The 23,813-nt window shown below is 41.8% G+C and overlaps 1 protein-coding gene across 1 annotated transcript in view; it reads right to left on the minus strand.

Moving 5' to 3' along the window:
* The window catches only part of LOC145413998 (calcium-activated chloride channel regulator 1-like), a 201,799-nt gene that overhangs the window by 16,781 nt on the left and 161,205 nt on the right, over window positions 1-23,813 (minus strand). Inside the window, exons 13-14 of the mRNA XM_080283567.1 lie at window positions 21,158-21,311; window positions 1,140-1,293 (exon numbers count right to left, since the gene is read on the minus strand). Coding sequence (XP_080139693.1) covers window positions 1,140-1,293; window positions 21,158-21,311 — 308 coding nt within the window. The remainder of the gene's footprint in view (window positions 1-1,139; window positions 1,294-21,157; window positions 21,312-23,813) is intronic.

Here is a 23,813-nt window from a genome sequence, read left to right on the forward strand (position 1 = left end):
AGTGCCGTATGAATGCAAGGCGGAGGATCTGAATGCTAGGGGAAAAAAATGGCAGTACTGGTGATGAAGAGCTAAGGTCTGTCTTCTGATTGTGAGAAATGCACTAAGGGAGAGGTGTGGAAGCAGACGTAGTGTGACAGAAAGGGTGGATTTGGTTAAATTAATATGGAACGGCCACATGGAGAAGGTGGGAGATGAGAAATGGATTAGGAAGCTTACAAATCAGCAGTGGAGAGAGAGAAAGAGAGAGAGAGAGAGAGAGAGAGAGAGAGAGAGAGAGAGAGAGAGAGAGAGAGAGAGAGAGAGAGAGAGAGAGAGAGAGAGAGGCTTAAGAGAAGGGGGAAAGATAATGTTAAATCAAATTTGAATCACAGAGGTCCGAGCATCTACGAGGGTGAGAGACGTGTTTGAATAGGAGCAGATGGAATGAAGTGCCTCCTGGGGGATGACTCGTTGTCAGCTGTCTACGAGTATAAGTACCAATGAAGTGAGGACACTGAGGCAATCATAAATCAGCGGGACCTGCTTATGGATGGTTAAAAGACGCTGAGGTAATCATAAAACAGCGGGACCTGCTTATGGATGGTTAAGACACTGAGACAATCATAAATCAGAGGGACCTGTTTATGGATGATTAAAAGACACTGAGGCAGTCATAACAATTCAGCGGGACCTGCTTATGGATGAGTAGAATTTCCTTGTGTGGAACATTCCGTACGACAGACAAGAAACAGAATTTGAATGAATAAGGTTACGTTTTTCCGTTTTCCTGCGCTATCCCGCTGGAGAGAGTAACTGTGATCATTAATAAATAAATAGATAAATAAATAAAGTTTCAAGTATAGAGAGGCTGGGGAAAAGAAAAACGTGTCTAGAACTCTTGGTTGATGTATTATGCGTGAGTTAGTTTGAGAAAATTTTCATCCATTCTTAAAATATAGTCCCATCACAATCTCCTCCTATAAACCTTTCAGTCAGAAAGGGACAAGTGCAGCAAGTATTAGGGATGAGTTATTTCCTCTGGTACAGAAAATTTAAAACTTCTACACACAACAAAAGACAAGGAAAACAGACATTCTTTTTGCACCATATAGTAGAGTAATCCCCCCCCCCCACACACACACACACATACATCTTACCTAATTTTTTTCCGTCTGCGAAGAGTGTGACAGCGTGTGGTGCGAGGTATGTGAAGCGTGTGGATGTGGCAGAGGAAGGCAATAGGGAGGTACGATGGTGGAGGCGAGAGGCCAAGAAACCGTTGTTGACAAAGGCACTTCCCTCGTCCCAGACCTAAGATGATAAAAGTAGTCATAGACCATGTTAACACACTGAAGTCCTGTTACTCACTATCATATGAATAAAACTGTCTGGGGTTGCCTGGAATAGACTATACTAGAACAGTTCCAACCATGAGGGGGTTACTGGCGTCAGTATTAACATCCATGATCCAATGATTCATTCATAGCTGAAAATTATCGTCAGGCATTAGCTGGAATAGATAACAGTATTCGGAGTATCAGACGATTAAGGGTGACAGTACTCAAGCTACTACGACTGAATCGTAGCTGAATAAAATCGCTTTTCAATTGTTGGAGTCCAATATTAGAGCTATTCCGATTATGAAAAGGTTAACAAACTGAGCACGTGTGTACAGTATACTTTAATCACACCTGCCTGCTTATTTTCAAATTATAATTTGTTAGCCTGAATTCTGTTTTCAGCTTGTAATATCAAACGATTTACAGTAATGGTTGTCGTTTTACACCAGCGTTTGCAAAGCGACAGCAGGTGTTATCTGTTTGTGTTAACAAAATGACTCAAAATAGCTTTTATCTGATTCTAACCAAACTTGGTGGATGGCTTGAGAGAGGGCTAGATCAAAGTTTGACCTAACATCATCATCTTAAACACTTTTTGTGCAGTCTTACCCCAGATTTAGGGGTAGAGTTGAGAATATGGCAAGGATGACAGTAGGTAAAGGTCAAGGTCACGGGGTAGGGTCAAAGTACGACCGTGTGTCTGTAAGTGGACAGTCTAAATACAACGGTTTCGATCGAATTTCTGTCAAGCTTGGTGGAGGGGTTGATCCCCTTGGGGCTGACCTACCGCATTTGACACCAATACGTTAAAGGTCGAGATCATATGGGAAGGTCAACTAAAACAGATTCTATCCACTGCGACCAAATTTTGTGGAACAGTTAAGTATTAGACAAGAATAAAAGTATTTTATTTTCACCACAATCGGTCATAAGCCAAGGTCACAGGGAAAGGTCAAAGACTAAAGATACATGACTGGATCAACTCAAACAATTTTCATCTATTTTAAACCATACTTGGTGTAAGGGTTAAGGGTGAGACATGAACGAAAAGCTTAAAGTCTTTAGAACAGTCAAAGAATAAGGTCGCAGGTCAAAGTTCGAACTATATGTTTATGTATGAATAAAATAACAAACAATTCTGATCGAAATTGCATCAAACTTAGTGGCTGGACTGAGGATCATTTACGGGGTTAAACTACTGCTTTTGAGAAGAATGGGTCAAAGGTTAAAGTTACATGGCATGGACAACATAAGCAGGTTTTATCCGATTTAAATTAAACCCAGTGGAAGGGTTCATATGAAAAAATGGATAAAGATATTCGATACTGAGGAAAAATCATAGATACCAGTCGCAGGGAAATGTCGCAGGTCAAGGTCACAGTCTTTACCTGATTTGAACCAAACATGGTAGAAGGGTTAAGGGTTAGCTAAGAATGAAGGAATCTGATGTTGAGAGAAGCCAGTCTGAGATCGAGGTATGTCACAGAGCAAAGTCAAGTTTTCAGCCTTTAAACTCACTGTTAGGAGTGGGAGTTGAATTCGCTTAGTGCTTCTTCTTGTCCTTCATCGTTACTTTCATGAATCATTCCAGTGTCTTTTCAAGAGGTCATGATAAATATACTACCCGCACATTGCTACACTAAGGTCCCAAAGATTAAGTCTCCTATGATCCCTGCCGTGTGCAGTGGATTCTTAAGTGTTTACAGCCACTCTGTTAGACTATATGATCGTTTCATCAGGAGAAATTAAAGTATGAAAGTGCAAGTTAATCCTTTAGCATAAACCGTTACCTTCCCACGACCCCCCCCCCCTCTCTCTCTCTCTCTCTCTCTCTCTCTCTCTCTTTCTCTCTCTTGATCAATATATATTGACAGATAGGTAGATAGACAGATATCAAGACTAGACTAGAACTAAACAAAAATAATCAAATCATCATGGCGGAAACATGGTAGCAAATTAACGTGCAGCCTTTTCTTTTTCTACAGCGATATCATTATTAGCTACAATGGATCGGATGGCTGGACGGATTGGTGGGATAAGCGAGGCGGGTGAGGTGGGTGGACATGGCTGGTGAGTGGGTAGTGAGAATATAGGTCCTTGGTGGGAATAGGTCCATGGGGAACATATCCCTAGGGAAAAAGGTTCAAGAGGAACATAGGCTCAACGGGTTAAATGGGAGTCCGGGGGTCTACTCTCATAAGGACAGAGGCCATCCAAGGTCCCAGGCAATGCCGGTATCCACAATCAGAGTTTTACGCGGACAACGCCTAGTACCGTTGCTTGTGTGTGTGTGTGTACTTATATATATATATATATATATATATATATATATATATATATATATATATATATATATATATATATATATGAATAGATAGATAGAATGCCAGACACCTTAATCCCATTAAGGGTGGCAACAAACTGATCGCCTCCATGTCGCCCTGTCCCACACCATTTCACTGCCCTCCCCCCAGCCCACACCCCCTCACTCATATACCCGTCCACTCCATCCCGCTCACACACGACCTCCCCCTCCTTCTCCTCCCCCACTCCACCTCACTGACATACATTCTTCTCGTTAGTGTCTCACTCTCTATCCTCTCCACATGGCCAAATTACCTTAGTGTACTTCACTTAACTCTTTCTATCACATCCACATCCACATCCACACCAAAAAGCTCTTTCTCATCCTCATTCGTCAGTCTGTCTCTCCTTGTAACTCCACATGCTTCTCTCAAATAACTCATTTCCACTGCTCTCACTCTTGACTTGTCAGTTCAACAAGGTCCAAGCTTCGCTTCTATACGTCAGAGTAGTTATATTTCACAATACTATCATGCAGTGACTTTTTTACTTCCTCATTTCTTATCACTGCTTTCTAACAACCAGCAACCTTTCTTCCCTGTTGTATCCTTTCAAGCACTTCATCCTCCAAATTTCCATCCTTACACATCACACTACCTAAGTACATAAATACACTCATATTTTCCATATCCTCATAATCCAACCTTATTGTTCATTCAGTGATCTCATTTCTCTCAAAGACTATAACTTAACTATTCTCCACATTCGGCGTTAGATTCCATTTCATACACACCCTCCCAAACTCATTCACCAAGCCTTGCAGTTCCTCTTCGTCTTCTGTAAGCAACAGTACAGGAAGTTTCCAGACACTGCCCTCTCTCATTAGGGCTGCTCTAACATCCACTGCCCTACCATGTATCTCTTTTATAACCCCATCCATGTACAGGTTGAACAACCATGGAGACATAACATCCCTGTTTCAACCCAACATTCAGATACAAAAATTCACTCAGTTCACTATCCACATGCACTGTAGCCTTAACACCCACATACATACACTTCACAACATTCAACAGCTTCCCATTTTCTCCATATATTCATAATATTTTCCACATTCCTTGACTATCCACTTAGTAATATTCTTTTTCCAAATCCATGAAGGCCGCAAACAACTTCTTTCCCTTCTCTAGAAACTTTTCTACTACAGACCTAGGGATGAATATATGATCTACACAACCTCTTCCCTTCCTAAAACCTCCCCGTTCTTCTCTTAACTACTTACTCTGTTATTTCCCTACCTCTGTCAATAAGTATTCTACCATATAGCCTACTTTTCTTATTATACTAAGAGGACAAATGCCCCTATAATTACCACATACATCTTTTTTTCCCTTTTCCTTTGTACACGGGAATAATTACACTTGACTTTTAATTCTCTGGGAATCTACCTTCCTCCCAGACCAATCAGCACATCGTCCATATCCATTTTGCAACTGTATCTTCCCCATGCTTTATCATTTCACCACACACTTCATCAATTCCTGCTTTCCCTATGTTGCCTTTCTTCATTGCTTCCACTACTTCCATTCTACTGATCTCTTCCTCCCTTCTCACCTCCCTCCTCCTCCCCGCGATTCTTTATCTACTTATACTCTCATTACTTTCATTCTCTGTGGTTAACAAGTTTCTTAAATTGTTCTCTCCCTCTGCTCACCTTTTCTCCCTTCCCCACTATCGATCTGCCATTTTCATCTTTCACTCACCTAACATCTTTATCACCTTGTGTAACTCTACCTCCTTCCAGAACATGTTCTTACATTCTCTCCACTTTACATTCAAATTCCTTCCAAATTCCTCACCCACTCTTTTCTTCATCTCTCATACTAATATTTTCATCTCTCTCTTCCTCTCTACATATAACTCTCTTTTATCTCTCAACTTCCTTCATATCTATGCTTCTTATCCACCCACTATATGCTTTCTTTTTTTGCATCACAGTTTGTCTCACTTCTTCATTCCACCATGCTATTCCTTGCACCCTCTTTCGTCTTCTCTTCACTCCACACACCACCTCACATGCTGCACAGATTTCTTTTGTGAATATCTTGCACAAACCTTCCATCTCCCTCATCTGTTAATCATATTTACCCAATCGCTCCTCCAGTTCTCTCTTATATTTTGCCTTTTTCCATCGTCTTGCAACCTTTCTACCTTCTTTGTGTGGGCTACTTCCTCCTGTCCTTCCCACCTTCTGTTCATCCATTGCATTTGTACCTTGACTTTCACCACTACCAAGTGGTGGTCAGAAAGACCACTCCCCCAACGTCTGTATGCCCTCTCATCCATTATATACCTTCTCATTCTTTCATCCATACGCATATAATGAACCATTGCTTTCTGCTCATTCAGTTCACCATCCACCTTTCTTATCACTCACCACATATATACCTGTGGGTCATTTTATCCCAAGGAGGGTAGTGGCTACCAACCCCCTCCCCACACAAATGTCAAGTGGAGCACTGCCATTCTCAACCACTTCTGCAGGTACACCCCACTCACCAACTACTCCATTCACCTTCACATTCCCTACTTTTCCATTGATATCTCAAATCAAAAACACTCATTCCTCTTGGACTTTTCAATGCATGCTTCCACATTTGCCCAGAACTCTTCTTTCATTCTGCTTGCACGATCTTGCGTTGTCACACACACACACACACACACACACACACATATATATATATATATATATATATATATATATATATATATATATATATATATATATATATAGCCTCCGTGGAACAGTGGTACAGTGCGTCTCGCACGCTGGTGGACGCGGGTTCGCCTCCCACCAGAGTTGTAAAAACTCTGGGAAGCGTTCACTGAGCCACTTACTGCTTTGGCGGACATAAGGGGTGCTGTGGTTGAACCAGTGTCACATACTATACCTCATACCAATTAATCTGTCCAGGCATGTATGGCAACACTGTTCCTGCCTAGATTCTGATTGGCTGGAGGTGTTTGTTCGATTTCGTTGTTGCTGAAACTGATACTCTTTTTATTATCAGATGTGATACTGAGTTTATCGAAAATACAATCGTCAAAAGCAATAAGAAATCCGTTATATACTTAACAACAATGAAATTTTCGTAGGAAGATAGAAATATGAGTCGTGGCTCAATCGGTAGAGAGGTAGCCTGCCGTTCTAACGGACCCAGGTTCAAATCCCCGCTGGAGCAGGGAACAGTTTAAGGATTTGAATTTCATTCAATCAGGCATTACTGATCTACCAGAACACCCGCCAACATGTCGTAAAAATACCCCCGCTAATACCAATACACCAGTCCTGTATGAGACAGCCCTAGCATGTATTCAATATGGACGGTGGGTGTTAACGCCGAAGTGGTGACATGTAGAGGTGTATGGTATGTAGGAGGATTGCTGGGCCTTGACAGCAGGCTGTGAAGCCTATGCCCAGAGTCAGACACACAAAAAAAAAAAAAAAAAAAAGTATTATCACAGTCCAAGTCAAGGTCAGCATTCGAACAATTCTTTTAAATCTCCAACACGATAATAAAACAGAAAATTAAGGAAACCTGCTTAAACTATGCGTTGGTGTAACACACATTTAAAATTCAAGATCAGTCCGTACTGTGATAATAGAGGAGATATAATGAAATAGTTTTCCTTTAGCCTACTTTGATTTTCGCAATTTTTTCAAACCTCCCTCCCCTCACAACTCGTCTTTTCATTAGAATTTTTAATTATTCAGAGTTGTGGCACGATTTAAGGGTACGGACCGATCTTAAAATTTAAATGTGTGTTTCACCAACGCTTAGATTAAGCAGGTTTCCTTAATTTTCTGTTATATTACGGAGTGTCAGAGATTTAAAGGAATTGTTCGAATGCTGACCTTGACTTAGACTGTTATAATACTTTGTTGACTCATATTTCTAGCTTCCTACGAAAATTTCATTGTTGTTAAGTATATAACGGATTTCTTATTGCTTTTGACGATTGTATTTTCGATAAACTCAGTATCATATCTGATAATAAAAAGAGTATCAGTTTCACCAACAACGAAATCGAACAAACATCTCCAGCCAATCAGAATCTCGGCAGGAACAGTGTTGCCATACATGCCTGGCCAGATTAATTGGTATGAGGTATAGTATGCTTGCACCCAGTCGGCTTAAGGCGGGACGATTACACTTGGTTCACAGACTACACAGACATCCAAAGCCACTCCAACATTACAATCACACTCACAAGCACTTCTCACCCTACATACAGTCTCTACCAGACAGCCTAAGCCACTGGGTAGAGATACATTGGCTGTATCGTCCCTGCTTCGGTAGGGATAGGCCGGTCCTGCAGTATACAGTACACTCAACGGCTGATGTTATTGATTATATATATATATATATATATATATATATATATATATATATATATATATATATATATATCCATCCATCATCCAATCCTACATTGCCCCATGAGGAGCGTAGGAGCCCGGGGCTAAGCAGTTGGTCCCGGCATTTAAGATGAGAGTGACCAGCCTCACTCATCTCTGAGTGGCATTACATGAGCAATCAAACCCAACCACCCTTTGGATATAAACCTTCACCGGTGCAATAATTACTCACTAAACCACCAGGCGCCAAAATTTGGTTATATGGTTACCACCCAGCGTGGTAAATGGTTTCCTGGTGTACAGGAAGCCATTTGGCTTGTCACTCAGTGTAGAGTCACCCACCGGCAGAAGGAAGAGGAAAGAATGAAGGAAAGAAAGACAGAAAAGGAAGTGTTTAGTTATCCGTAGGCAGAAGGGCAAGGAAAGAATGAAGTAAAGGAAGACAGAAGAGGATGGAAGGAAAGAAGGATGGAGAAGAGGAAAGGGCAGACACCCGACAGCAGCATGGTGAGCGCCCCCACCTACGACTATATATATATATATATATATATATATATATATATATATATATATATGAGGGTGGTCCAATTTAGTAGGTCAAAAAATCGAAGTAGTCATAGACATTCTCCACAAGCAGGTTTTTTGTCCACATGGACTGGCAAAGCTATGGGCGATATTTTAGCATGATTTAATAATATATAGAGATCGCTCAAATATACATATTGTGATAATCATGAGCTAACAGAGTCCTGTGTATACATGTTACTTGCATTTAACTTACCAATAGAGCATTTTAGGTGATGTAGCAATCTGTTGTTTTTATCTTAATGACTTCTTCACGAATTCGATCATCACCTGAGAAATATTCTTTTGATCGAAAGTAGAACCTTAAATTTGATCGTATTTAGTGATTTTGAAGACTCTGATGTGATTTCCGACCAGGAGCAATGCTCAGACTTGTGTCTCTTCAGGTCATTTGTTTGAAACTAGAACAAATCTTGGTGTGTGGCTTTTAGGGAAGCCAACTGGAAACCTGCCAAGACACAGATTACCTACATGGTTGGACACACTCTTTCTAGTGCAGTACCACCATGTTGATCATGCACAAACAATACCAACGAGTCTGAATCTGACTTGTCAGGTTGTAATGGAGATCTGGGACAGAACTCAAATTCCAACTCAGCGGACTGATGCTTGTGTCCGGAAACTTTCAGTTTTCAATTGCTGCCTCGCACTAAAAAAAGCATAGGACCAGGAAAAGTGATCACAAAAAAATGAACCAAGATATCTTCAAAGCAAACTCTGCGGAACTATTTGACATTGCAGCTAACGATGCCACGAGCACCACTGCCAACAAGGAAGATCGGAAATTCTTAGGCATGCAACGGGAAAATGTCAAATCTTGTAGCATGGCTGGCATTGATAAGGAAACACTGCAAGAAAAGGACGGAGAAGATCCAGATTGGAGAAAAGCATGATGGCAAAATACAGATACCAATTGAAACAGCGCCAGCTGGAAGGAGCAAACACCTCAACAATTTTTGCTGAGTTCTCATCATCTTTGGAAGATGACGATGAATTTAAAGTTTATGGTAGCACTCATTCCCTAACTGATGTCCTTCACTCGAAACGTTTTAAAAAGGATGACACCATTAACATTTTCAAATCGTCAGAAGTTATTGGAGCATTGGATCGAACAATAGTTTCAGAAAGGAATGCAACTTTCATAACAGGTACTGTAGTACAGGCATTACGACGTGATCTGTCCGGGGTGATGTGTTCTCGGAGCTCTATTCGTCCGTGCAGAGAAAGTGGGTGGAAACAAGCAGCTCAAGAAAGTATGGAATCATTCTCCGTAGAAGAACGTGTTCTCGTTCATTGGGATGGAAAACTTCTTCCAGCTACTGAAGCACATAAGAATAATGTAGAGCGTGTTGCAATGCTGATTACATTCAATGGCCGAGAAGTTGCTTGGCGTCTCAATGATTGAAAGAGGAACCGGTGAAGCTCAGGCTCAAGCATGTCTTCGAGTTATGAAGCAATGGCACGTAGACACACATGTATTTGGTCTGGTTTTCGACACAACTGCATCAAACAATTGCTTGCATCGTGGAGCTTGCAAACAGAGAATCAGGTTTTACTGAACTTGGGAGGAAGCGCCACGAAATTAAGAGTAAGCTATACTCGTAGAGAAGAGGGTATTATCAGTCTTTACACTATTTTAGTGTTTGTGTGGTCCCGTTGTATAAAGGCAAGGGTGATAAGTATGAATGTACTAGCTTTAGGGGTATAAGTCTGTTGAGTGTTGTAGGTAAGGTGTATGGTAGAGTGTTAATTATGAGAGTTAGAGGGGGTACAGAGGGAGTGATTGGTGATGAGCAGTGTGGCTTTAGGAGAGGGAGGGGATGCGTTGATCAGGTGTTTGCGTGAGACAAGTGTGTGAAAAGTATTTAGCGAAAGGCAAGGATGTGTTTTGGGCATGTATGGATTTAGAGAAAGCGTATGATAGAATTGATAGGGAGGCTTTGTGGACTGTTTTAAGATTGTATGGACTTGATGGTAGGTTACTAAAAGGGGTGAAAAGTTTTCATGTAAATAGTAGAGCGTGTGTAAGAGTGGGAAATGCTGTGAGTGATTGGTTTCCCATGAGAGTGGGGCTGCGACAGGGATGTGTGATGTCGCCTTGGTTGTTTAATATTTACATGGATGGTGTTGTAAGGGAGGTGAATGCAAGAGTTTTAGGTGGAGGTCTGAGTCTGGTGAATGCTGATGGTGGAGAGTGGAATCTGAAGCAGCTGCTGTTTGCAGATGATACTGCACTGGTGACTGATTCAGAGGAGAGATTGAGACAGTTGGTAGAGGAGTTTGGAAGTGTGTGTGAAAGGAGAAAATTGAAAGTAAATGAGAATAAGAGTAAAGTGATGAAGTGTACGAGGTTGATAGATGGTAGGGGGATGAATATAGTTTTGAATGGTGAGTTGCTTGAGGAGGTAGATTGTTTTAAATATCTAGGGTCACATGTTGCTGTGGATGGAAGAATAGATGCAGAAGTCAAGTTTAGAATAAATGAAGTAGGAAAGGTGCTGGGAGGAATGAAAAAAGTGTTTAAATGTCGTTCGCTTAGAATGGATGTAAAGAGAAGGCTGTATGAGGGTGTTGTGGTACCGACTGCATTATATGGGGCTGAAACATGGAATATGGGTGTAGCAGAGAGGAAAAGTTTGAATGTAATGGAGATGAGGTGTCTGAGGAGTATGTGTGGAGTGACGCGTATGGATCGGGTGCGAAATGATGAAGTGCGAAGAAGAACTGGAGTTGTTCAGGAGATGGCTGGTAGAGTTGAGCAAAGGGTGTTGCGATGGTTTGGGCATATGGAGAGAATGGATAATGAGCGATTGGTGAAAAAGATAACTAGATCTGATGTGAGAGGTGTAAGGCTGAGAGGAAGACCACGAATAGGATGGATGGAGAGTGTGAAGAGAGCGTTGGATGCGAGAGGGATGTCTGTTGAGCAAGGAAGAGTGGCTGTGCGTGACAGAAATAAATGGAGGGAAATTGTGAATGAATAAGTGATGACGCAGCCCTGAGGGGATATTCTCCCGCATTTGGTCTGATCAGCTATTCAGGTCAGGTGCGGGTTAGGGGATGGGTCTGTTGTGATGTGGCAGGGGTAAACCAGTTCTGCTGTCGGGCCCTGCTGTGGATGTCACTGATTGCATGGCGCAGTTGACCCTTGTGCGGTGTGGTGCGGTGAGGATCTGTCCGTTCTCCCCTTTGGGGCTAAGATGCGAATGAATGTGTTTGAATGGATGAGTAAATGGGGAGTGTGTCGTCCTGTCTCGGCTACCTCCCTTTCCTTGGGGGAAGCAGCCTAGGTATATAGATAGATAGATAGTTATAACCGCTTCATTATTTCACCACTGCTGTATATTTTCACTATTAATTCTTCAATAAGGTGTTCCCCTGCCATAACGTTTTTTTTTTTTTTTTTTTTTTTTTTTTTACCTCCGCCAACAAAGTTGGAGGAGATATTCACATGTTTGTTTGTTTACACGATATCTCCAAAAGTTCTCGATGAATTTCAATAAAATTTTGTAGAAGGGTGGGCCATGAGCCAAGAAACAATTGATTAAATTTAGGGCGGATCCGGACCGGATCCTGCAGTGGCATTGGCGCAGGAATGCGTTCTCTTAGTGCTTTCTAGTTTTTTTTATTCTCTAGCCAACGCTGTCCGTTTCGTCTCCTTGGAATCCAATACTTATAATCTCTGTTGTCCACAACAGCTCTGCCTTCCATACAGTAAGCTGAAGAGATAGTTTATGTTTGCTCATATGAAAAAGAAAATCCTACACACTACCTTTGTCTTTACTAACATACTGAGCTATTTCCATTGTTGCACTAACGTTTTCGAACAAAGGGTTGCCACTTACTTCACTCAGGGCAGTGTGGTTGTATCAGTCCTTGTAGTTTGTACGTGCAGTACCACACGAATAAAGCAAACTGACAAAAACTGTGTGATATAATGATCGATTAACAAAACCATAATACTTTGAACACCCCTCGGCATGTGCTGCCATCGACATGGATGTGAGCGTTTATTCGTCATGGCAAATACTCTTTACTTATTTATAGTGATTAAGGCATACAGACTGTAATCCTGTTTAACAGAAAAACATTAAAATTATATATTCTTCCAGTTCTTGATGAACAACTGAGTATTTTATTCCCAGGAACACAAGAGGGAAGTATTTAAAAATAAATAATATCAGTCATCTGGCGTCTGTTGCGATGGCATAATCGGCGGACAATCAGCAGCCGCGAATCAAACACACCCTACTCGCCCCACACTTCTCAGATGCATAATGCAATAAAGGGTATAGTGGAGTTTTCATGTTCCAGCTGCCAGGGGGGAGGGGGAGGGGGAACGCTTGCCAGGCCTAACTCTGCAACTCCTATAGATAATAATTATAGCGAGATTGGATATTACGTGCCACTGTTTAATTTGGCCTGCTAAATGCACTGCATCACCATAATTACTCCAAGTGTAATGATCATTAGGCGGTTATAATCACTCTCCTTCATCCGTGGAAACTCTGAGTGCCCCAGCTCATGCATCATGATGGATCAGCATGGTACCCAGAGAAACTGCACATCTGTGCAGTCATGCTGGGACTGATGTTGTGTCCTGGCTGTGTATGTGCGCGTCCCGAGTGTTCAAGCAGAGAAACCTTGACTAGCAGGACAAGCTGACGTAAAGTGTAAGAGATCCGTGTTGACACTGCATATTGGTGATTAAATCTAATAAGTTTTTCTCAAGTCTTGCAGTAAGTGCATGATTATTACTAATCGTACATTGAAACGGAAGAAGCAGGAACCTCTATACATGTTAACGTGCTGGCAGGATAAGCAGCTTGGTGCTATGTCATCAAATGGAGAAGTTCTCTCTACGTTCCTCCATCTCCACCTGAACCAAAAGGTGCCTGTGGCAGAAGCTGTCCAGCAAGTCGTGAATCAAGCCGAACAATTTTACGAACGTGCCCGTATCCCCAAGAAATGGATAGACCATTCAGTGGAGAGCCTGAAGAAGCTCTACACAAAGTGGCAAAATCTAAAGAAGAGCTCCAAGAAGCATGGCAGAAAACAGCTGAAAAATGAAGGGGACTGCAGATTGTCGATGACGAATCTGTTTGACAATGTCCATGAAAGTGCTCTCAACCTCATGGGCATTCCCGAGGACAAGGAATTCTCCAAGGCCCAGCTTAATCAGGACATAGAGGGTCTATGGCAGGCGTCGACCAAAGCCATGCTTTGGTTCAACTGGAGCAGGCTGCCATGCAGAGCAGATTGAAGTATGAAAAGTACAGAGAATGCGTCGCTCGTCAGGCACTGAGGTGACCACTACAGACCAATTGGAGTCCTCTTCCTCCAGTACTGAAGATACTAGCGAAGCTGAGAGAGCTGACGAAGGCGAGCCCAGCACAAGCACATCGCTTCCCAAATGACTGTGCACGTCAAAGTCAGTTATGAGCCCTGGTGTCACTGCTGCTCTTGACAGAAAGAATGTCAGTGATCTCAATGCCCCACACATCCTTGCAGAGACGGTCAAAAGCCTCAGCTTCGATGTGTTGAAGTAAGTCATCAGCCAGTCCAGTGTCAAGTTGCTCACAGAGAGACACATGGAGTATGCCATCAACCGGTCCAGTGTCAAGTTGTTCAGAGAGAGACACATTGGTTGGCAGCTGTTCTTGCGATCAAGGAGAGTTTTTCTCTTCAAGGCCTATTTGTCATTCACTGGTATGGTAAGCCGCTTGATGACCTCATAGGCCAAGAAACCGTGGACCGACTGCCCGTCTTCACCTCAAAAAAGAACGCTATCCAGCTACTAGGTGTTCCCAAGATTCCACCTGGGACTGGAGAGACCCAGGCTGCAGCTATCATAGCTGAGCTAGAGCGATGGGGAATCGCACATCAAGTGGTTGGATTGTGTTTCAACACTATGGCTTCTAACACCAAGCATCGAACTGGGGCACGTGTGCTCCTGAAGCCGAAACTTGAGAAAGACTTGTTTTGCTTTCAATGTAGGCAGCACATCATGGAATTGGTATATGGAACTGCCTTTCGAGCATACTTCGTTGCTGTTTCCGAGTCTGAAGTTCTGATGTTCAAGCAGTTCCACAGTTTTTGGTCACACGTTGATCACACAAAATATAAACCTGCTGATAGTGAAAATATCCCAGAGGAAGAAAGAGAGGAGCTGGTAGACTTTGCTCTTGGCATAATCAGGAAGGGAACAGTGCGGGACAATTACAGGGAGTTTTTGGAACTCGCCCTTCTGTTTTTTGGCATCCAAGAGATTGAGAAGAAAATCAGCTTTAAAACGCCAGGTCCTATGCATCATGCCCGATGGATGTCGAAAGTCATCTATTCCATTAAAGTCTGGCTCTTTCATAGCCAGTTCAGGCTCACCAAGAAGGAAGCCTTGAGGGAGTTCACTCTTCCTGGTGTCAGGGTCTGCATTAGGGCATGGTTTACTGCGCCGAACGCCATGGCCTGTGCCCGAGAGGACTTCCACCTTCTTGAAAAGGCTCGTGCATACCCAAACAAGATCATCGGAGAAGCTGTGGAGATGTAACTTGGGGCTCACCTTTGGTACCTGTCTTAACAGCTGATCCCTCTGGCGCTTTTCGATCTTGAATTATCCGTAGAAAAGAAGCATAGGATCATCACAGGCATGAAGACCAAACAGGGCAGCGATGACTCTCTCAAACGCATTCCAGCTCCGCAGGGAAAAGTTACTCTTGAAGATCTTGCAACTCAAGCGTCCAGCAAATTCTTAGATAAGATGCAAATCAGGAAATCACTCCTAGAAGAAGATCCAGAATCTAGGCTGGACATTGATTACGTTATGGCACAGGAGATCACTGCAGGAATTCGTGTGGCGAGCGACAATGCAGAGAGGGCTGTAGCTCTAGTCGACGTGTACAATGGCAAGATAACGCACAATGAGCAACAATTACAGTTCCTATTGCAAGTTATTGCTGAACATTGGTTACAATTTCCTGATTCAAAGAAGACTATCCTCAATTGAACCGAGCCGATTTACATCTTCGATATATTATATTTGGTACCATATATGAACTGAATAGTGGTAGAGTGCCTCACACAAAGGCATGACAATATCCAATGAGACCTTTAAAGTAGAAACCAATCACACATTATCTACAGTATTTGCGAGTTAGGCCTGGCAGGTGTTCCCCACCCCCCGTCCCCCCTGGCGGCCGGAAAGCGAAAACCCCACTAGTTGAAGCCATCCCCTGTGCTTCCCTTAGGTCGGAAACAGACCAAAATTTGCCACAGTCAACATTAAGAGCTCCTCCACAATTTTGCTACTGTGGTCCAATACCTAAAAATGCATGATTCAGAAGTTGTATTGATATTTCATAAGAAATGTAGGAAATGCTGAAACATAAGCCCTACTGTGTGTCATGTCACATCGTGTCCATTAGAACAAAATGAGAGGTTGGGAGACTCAGTTTTAAAACTCATTTTTTAAGAATCATCCTAATATACATGCGTAGAGTGTACAGTATATAAATATATATATATATATATATATATATATATATAAATATATATATATATATATATATATATATATATGGAGCCTCTGTGGTACAGTGGTACGGTGTGCGTTTCGTACACGGGTGAACAGGGTTCGCACCCCGACAGGGTAGTAAGCTTTGGGAGTGTTCACCCGACCATGTACTGCATTAGCGAACACAAGGGGTGTTGTGGTTGAACCAGTGTCACTTACTATAAAGGATGCTTGCACCCAATCGGCTTGCGCGGGCCGATTACACTTGGTTCACAGACTACACACACATCCAAAGCCACTCCAACACTACAATTACACTTACAAGCACTTCTCACCCTACATACAATCTCTACCAGACAGCCTAAGCCACTTGCTAGAGATACATTGGCCGTATCGTCCCGACTTCGGTCGGGGTAGGCCGGTCCTGCAGTGGATACTCAAACGGCTGATGATGATATATATATATATATATATATATATATAGAGAGAGAGAGAGAGAGAGAGAGAGAGAGTCTCCATGTATATGTCTGTCCATCTGTCTGTGTGTGTCTCTGCCTACCTTTGTCTCCCTGACTGTCAGTCTGTCTGCCTCTGTTTACCTATTCATCTACAGTATGTATGTATCTTGGTAAAACATTTTTTTTTTTTTTTTGGCGTGACGCATGCGAGTGTCTCGTTTGCTGACTGGACAGCAGGCTCTGACGCACTTTTGACGTCACAGGGGCGATTTTCATCTGATTGGCCTAGACCATCTTTTGGCCATTGTGACCCTTGTTTTTTTTTTTTTTTTTTTTTTAATGTGTCCGACTTTGGGCATTGTCTTCACAGCCTACTCCCAAGGCCCAGTAGTCCTCCTACATACCATACACCTCTACATGTCACCACTTCGACGCTAACACCCACCGTCCATACTGAATGCTTGCTAGGGCTGTCTCATACAGGACTGGTGTATTGGTATTAGCGGGGGTGTTTTTACGATATGTCGGCGGGTCTTCTAGTAGATCAATAAAGTCTGTTTTTATTAAATTCAAATCCTTAAACTGTTCCCTGCCCCAGCGGGGATTTGAACCTGGGTCCGGTAGGACTGCAAGCCACCTCTGTACCGACTGAGCTACCGCCTCCCTGAGTTTGTCGACTGCTTAGACAGGGCACACAGTGAACTTGATAGGATTCATCTGATGTTTCAACCGCCAAAACTGGTTCATAATTACTGTCTCTACTGAGTAAATGAACGGATGGGCAAACATACGAGTAAAACTCTCATCCTCGTGCAGCCGTGCCAATGCCCTTGACTCCATCTCCGGAATGTCTTGGTTCTGAGTCCCCTCTTCTCTTCGAATGAAATATTTGTACACACATGGAAATAAATAGCTCGGCCATAAGCATGTGCAATTATTTCGCTTAGTGCTATAACTATTATATCAGTGCAATAACGTCCAGTCTAGATGCCAGTGGGTAAAGTAAAAGCTTCAACCCGATCTTTACTCCTTCTGCTTTTGTTGTTACAAGTGTTCTTACTTGATCTACACCCTTTACATCAGACCTATTGCTATAAAAAAAATGTCGAGTCAGTACAGCAGACAGCGTTTTCCTCTTCACTTCAGCAACCGATACGTGCAATATATTATTAACAAGAAAGACTTATACATATGCGCAAGTATTTTCGACCCTTAGTACTTAATCATTTCAGCCTTGGCTTTCAGTGTTGCTATTAATGTCTTGGCATTGTCAGACAATATTGGTAAATAAACTTTGGCGGACTATTTCACTCATATAATAGCCGTTCTTGCTCCTTTAGTTTTTCTAGCAGTTTCAACGTTGTTTAGGTTTTGATGAACCAGAGCCAAGACATCGTTCTTTTCCACCATCCGGAGCTTGTTTGTTCCACTGTCGTCGCAAGGAAAAAAAGAGCAAAAACAGGGTAGCCTGGAGAGAGAGAGAGAGAGAGAGAGAGAGAGAGAGAGAGAGAGAGAGAGTTGCACTACCAGATTACTCAACATCCCCCTGACTGACAGATGGTTACTGATCTTTCATTCTGAAAAGAAACACTGTATTATGGTTGAAGAGTGTTGTCGGACATACAGTGATTTACATACCCTTTCTTGCCTGTGGTGGGAAACGGAAAAATAATGAAATTGTTCTGGTACTCAGTATATTTTACCGCGTATTTAATCAACGATTTAGTTTTTGCCATTTTTAATCCCCACCCTCCGTCTACTGTAGTGAGAACTAGGAAGCTATGGACGCAGGAAAAATACTGTGATGGCACTGGTTCGTTGTCGGTCCAAATCTGTGAAACTGTAAAAAGACGACAACGACGAAGCAGAAGTGTAGTAGTAGTAGTAGCAGCAGTAGTAGTAGTAGTAGTAGTAGTAGTAGTAGTAGTAGAAGAAGAAGAAATAGTAGTAGTAGTAGTAGAAGAAGAAGAAGAAATAGTAGTAGTAGTAGTAGTAGTAGTAGAAGAAGAAGAAGAAATAGTAGTAGTAGTAGTAGTAGTAGTAGTAGAAGAAGAAGAAGAAATAGTAGTAGTAGTAGTAGTAGTAGTAGTAGAAGAAGGAAGAAAGAATGGAGGGGCAGAAGCCGCTGTAGTAGTAGTAGTAGAAGAAGGAAGAAAGAATGGAGGGGCAGAAGCCGCTGATAGAGAAGTGAAGAAGGCTGTCAAAGCATCTTTTTACGTATCTTGCAAAACGAGTTGGCTGCCAACCATATCCAGTAATAACAGAGTTGAAAGTCAACGGTACAATGATCAAGTAGTAATCGTTAAATGTAAAAGGTCACATTAAAATACCCCTTTAAATCTGTATACTGCATGTATCGGTTCCCGAAATGATTCGGCCAACGACGTTTAGTGAGCCGACTGGACGATTTTTTTTCTTTTATCTTTACGTGACTGTACATTCACTACGCCGGACTATCCTGACCTTTACCCCGCAACACCTGAGCTGCACCTCTATACATCTGACGACTGAATCACTTGTGCTTGTGCTTTGATGAAGTATCTTCCTTATGAAATGTCGACCTACTGAGCAAAGTAGCAGCAGGAGATAGCCTACTTGGCCGACACCTCGCTACACCATGCCTACACACCCATCCTCAGGGCCGTAATTTCTGGGAGGGCTAGGGGGCTATAGCACCCCCCCCCCTCCGAATGTTTTCTGTATATTAATTTGTCAAAACTTCAGCTAAGATGGAAGGTTCAATAACTCATGAAACTGATCAAGTCTGTAAGTAAAATATGATACTGTATGTCGAACAGTGTCTTAAATTTTGTTGGCACAGCTATTTGAGACGCACCGTGGCAGTATTATGATGTTTTTCAATGTTTGCGTTGTGTGGCAATGCCGTTTTTGTCATTCGCCATGCGTTGTCAAGAGCCCTCTGTTGCCCCCTGGCCTGTGAGCGTATTTTCTCTCTAATGTGTTTATAATTATGAATCTGAGTTTTGTTATCGTAACTCTATCTATAGATTGAGAGACTTGTTTGAGGAGCACAATGACCGACAACCGGCTAAACCACATGCTGAGTGTTCATTCTACGAGACTTAAGTCTTGATCTGAAGGCGGTTCTGAACGAATTTAATGACACGACGCAGAGAAGAGAAGCCTTGTTTGCTCGTGTCTGACATGTTGAATAATGTTTATATTTTGTGCATATCGTATGTTGGAAATGTGTGTGTGTGTGTGTGTGTGTGTGTGTGTGTGTGTGTGTGTGTGTGTGTGTGTGTGTGTGTGTGGCAAATACATGTTATGTTACAGAAGATTTGTGACCTGTAATATGAAAGAAAACAACGTTGGGCTTATTAGGCTGAACTTGGAAATATAAAGGAAGAAAAACTTGGAGTGGCTTTGCTGAAAATTCAAACAACTCTACCCGTGTCTGATCAAATATTTCAAATTTGATCCAGATTGATCATAAACTAAATCATAATAGTACTCAGATTTTTTTTATCTTATCTTTTGCAAAAGAATTAAAGCAGGGCGATATATTTCAACCGCAGCCATGTAGGAACAGTCTTGATAAGGATGCTGCATACTACACCAAAAATGTAAAATGACCAAATCATTAAACTTAGTCACAGTTTGCGTTGAAAGTTCAGAGTGGCAGAAAGTGAAGCCTTTTATTTATACGCCCAACTCCATCACTAAACATGCATGCCTCATTAAACATCAACTTTTTGGTAGAATAGGGTTACCATATCTGAACAATCAAAATTCCGGACGCCTACGCTGAAGTCCATGCTCCCCCCCGCCCCCAACACACACTTTGGGCCATTGACATTATATATATATATATATATATATATATATATATATATATATATATATATATATATATATATATATACCCGCCAATACTGTTGTACTGTATCACAATCTTAAATCTGTTTACAATACAGGTATAATGGAAAACAGGCAAAGAGCTGAACTGGCTTGATGAATAATGCTAAAACTAGATGCAGGATAAGATGCACCGTAACAATGAAAACTAAGCCAATAATTGGGTGCAATTACCATTTATTTAATGGCTATAACAGCGCTATTGAAAAAAAAAATAATCGTGGCTGAAGAACAGGAAATGGAAAGACATTTTACCTAGCTGCTAGCACTAAACCACCCAGGTTGGCAACACTCAACAGCTGACGGAAACAACGAAGGTCTCTCTCTCTCTCTCTCTTATTACAGAGTTTAATGGTATATTATTTTTTTTTTCGGGAATAAGTGATGGAAGCTGAAGTTCCGGACTTTTGGAGAAATTTTTAAACTTCCTCCCGGACGAAGATTTTGACACCTAAATGTAGGACATGTCCAGGAAAATCCGGACGTATGGCAACCCTAAGGTCGAATCACACTGAAAAATATCGGATGATCTGCAAACTTAAGCGTTTCGATTTAACTTCAAGTTTGTAGTACGAAGGTAGCCTATATACAGTTTGTCTAGTCCCCCCAAAAAATGTTGAAAATTACGGGCCTACGCTGACCTGTCCTGTCCTCCACTACACCGTCTGACTGAGTTCACCTGTGCTTTGACAGAGTATCTGCCTAGTGAGGTGTACTGGGTAAAGTATCGGCTGTAGGTACCATCACCAGCCTGCACGTCTGCACCCTGACCGTTGTCCAGCAGCTCCAGCTCCACCGGCGCGTCAGTTGTGTCTGGGGTTGTCACGTACGCTCTGGAAGAGTAATAAGAAGGCTTACATTAATACCTATTGACTGTCCGAGGATCAGTAAGGTAGACAATCAATTTGTTTTTAGTTCCAGTTTTTCTTAAGGAAACAGCTTACAACAGCTGAGTTTACAGTCCAGGTCACTGATTCAGTTCTAGATGTAATCATGTTGGGTAATTTTTGCTAAGTCCTAGTCTTAATCTGCAGTGGGAAATGCAAGCATCAAATTTGAAATCAAGGTCTCCGATTCAGTTTTAGGTTTGAACAGCCGCAGAAATCGAGCTTAGAACCCCTTGGTTGAAGGTCGAGTGTCCTCCGATTACACCATGGTCACCTCCATGCTCTGTATGGCATGCGATGTATTTTGCAGCACACACACACACACACACACACACACACACACACACACACACACACACACACACACACACACACACACACAATCCATAAACACATAAAAGATGTCATTAATTAAAAGATATAATATATATGTAATGTGATGAATATGCTTGATAGGGGAATGATTTCAACCTTGCCGCCAAGGAGTGCCAAACACCAAATACTTAGCGTTATATCCACTAAACTAAAAGATGAATTACTCCTGTCGAGTAGAAAGCATAACTCGTCGATTTACAGTAAATATTAATTTAGAAACTTACAGTACAGACGTCACACTGTACTGGAACATATGGCAAGTTCTTGAAACTATCTTGAGGTATCATATTTGAATTCATTATATCAATAACATTATTTTACTACTGTGTATGGTATAAAAATGCTGAATCAATATTAAATGTCATACAACCCAACAGTTTCTGATCATGCAACGCGGTGTGATATGATGCGTTTTCCTATATCACACAAGCCTCTCTGAGAGAGACTATATTCCACTTCGTTAAAACCTGAAAACCTGTCTGTTTACTTAAAGGTGATATTAGGGATTTAAAGTCTCAAAAACAGAAAACTGTTCATAAGTCAGCCATCTAGGATTTTTTATTTTTCCAAAATTTCGAGAAGACAGGTATCAACCTCCTATACAGCCCTAAAATTATACAAAACATGAGATAATTCCTGCAAATGGTTTCTGAAATACAGCGTGGAACGGGCGAACGGACTTCGTACGGACTGACGGACATGACCTAACCTAAGATTCCATTTCGTGAGAAACGAACTGGAATAACAAGGGGCGTGGCCAGGAACCGGCAATTCACTCCTCACTCACACTTAAGCTCTCACTACTAAGAGACACTCACTAGCCAGCAATAGACACACAACTCATTCGCCATCATAGGTTTTACCCACAGTTCAAGTACAACTACCATACTGCTTACCCACATCATTCAGCATAACCTTTAGCCCAAATGAATTTCATTTATATACATTAATAGCCATAAACTTGCTGCCTTTAATACTATACACATAATTCTCCATTCTTTCCATATGATTACGAGCGAGCAAGCGTAGCGAAGTGATGTTTACGTTCAGCTGAGAAATGAACGGCCTGATACGACCCAGCTTAGCCCGAAATGAACGGCCTGATACGACACAGCCTAGCCCGAAATGACTCGGCCTGACCTCGATGGTTTACAGTGGCTAATAACTTTTCTACTTTGTGAGATAGAGAAGAGATTCTTTCAGCTGATAAAAGATACATGCCATAAAATTTGTTTTCGGCTATATATTTACTCATGAGACAAAAAAAAATCCCTTGGAATCACAGCTTTCCATGGGAATGTACCGAGGACTTCAACTGACATGCTTCACAATAAAATAGAATTTAAAAAGATTTCCTGTTGTAACACTATGTTTTCTTGCATGAATTCTAACAATTAAACAGCTGATATTAGGCTCATAATTTTACATGAACTTTTTTCTATGCTTTGGGGTGAAATCTGCAAGGGTAATCACCCCGTTTCTGGGTTTTATCATTCGATCAGTAGCCAAGCAATTACCAACGCAGTTCGTTGCCATGGCCAGTTGGGAGCAGAAAATTGTACTTTGTGTGTGTGATAAATGCTACAGCACCTCGCTATATGCACATCCAGCACTCAGAATACTTATGCGTTGTCAAAAATACGGGCCAGCTCCTTTTGAAGGAGAGCGCTGAGCCGTTGTCTACTGAAACACTCTTGATGGATTCTATGGAAGCCATTGAACTAAAAATTCTTCATTTAAATTCAGGACAAACAAATTTGGAATCTCCACTTTTGTTATATGAGAAGTTGAAGTGGCTGGCGTTTACCTGAGTCAGGCTTAATATTGTGGTTTATCTGTTTTGCTATTGCTGTTGTTATCTCTGTTGTTGTTTTTCATCGCATATTGTTTTTTGCTGCATTTTTCACAATTGTAATGAACGGTTTGTGTAAGAGTGTGGCCGAATGGAGACACTCTCTGGCTCTGACCCACCTCAGGAGTATGAGCGCTCATGGCTGATGACTCAACGGCAATGTCGTCGACAGACATGATCACCAGGAGCGTTCTCAACAAGAACAGGAAGAGGGCAACCAT

The sequence above is a fragment of the Coenobita brevimanus genome, chromosome 98 (genome assembly GCF_032717465.1).
Source record: "Coenobita brevimanus isolate Jiangsu-jjx chromosome 98, ASM3271746v2, whole genome shotgun sequence".
NCBI lineage: Eukaryota > Metazoa > Arthropoda > Malacostraca > Decapoda > Coenobitidae > Coenobita > Coenobita brevimanus.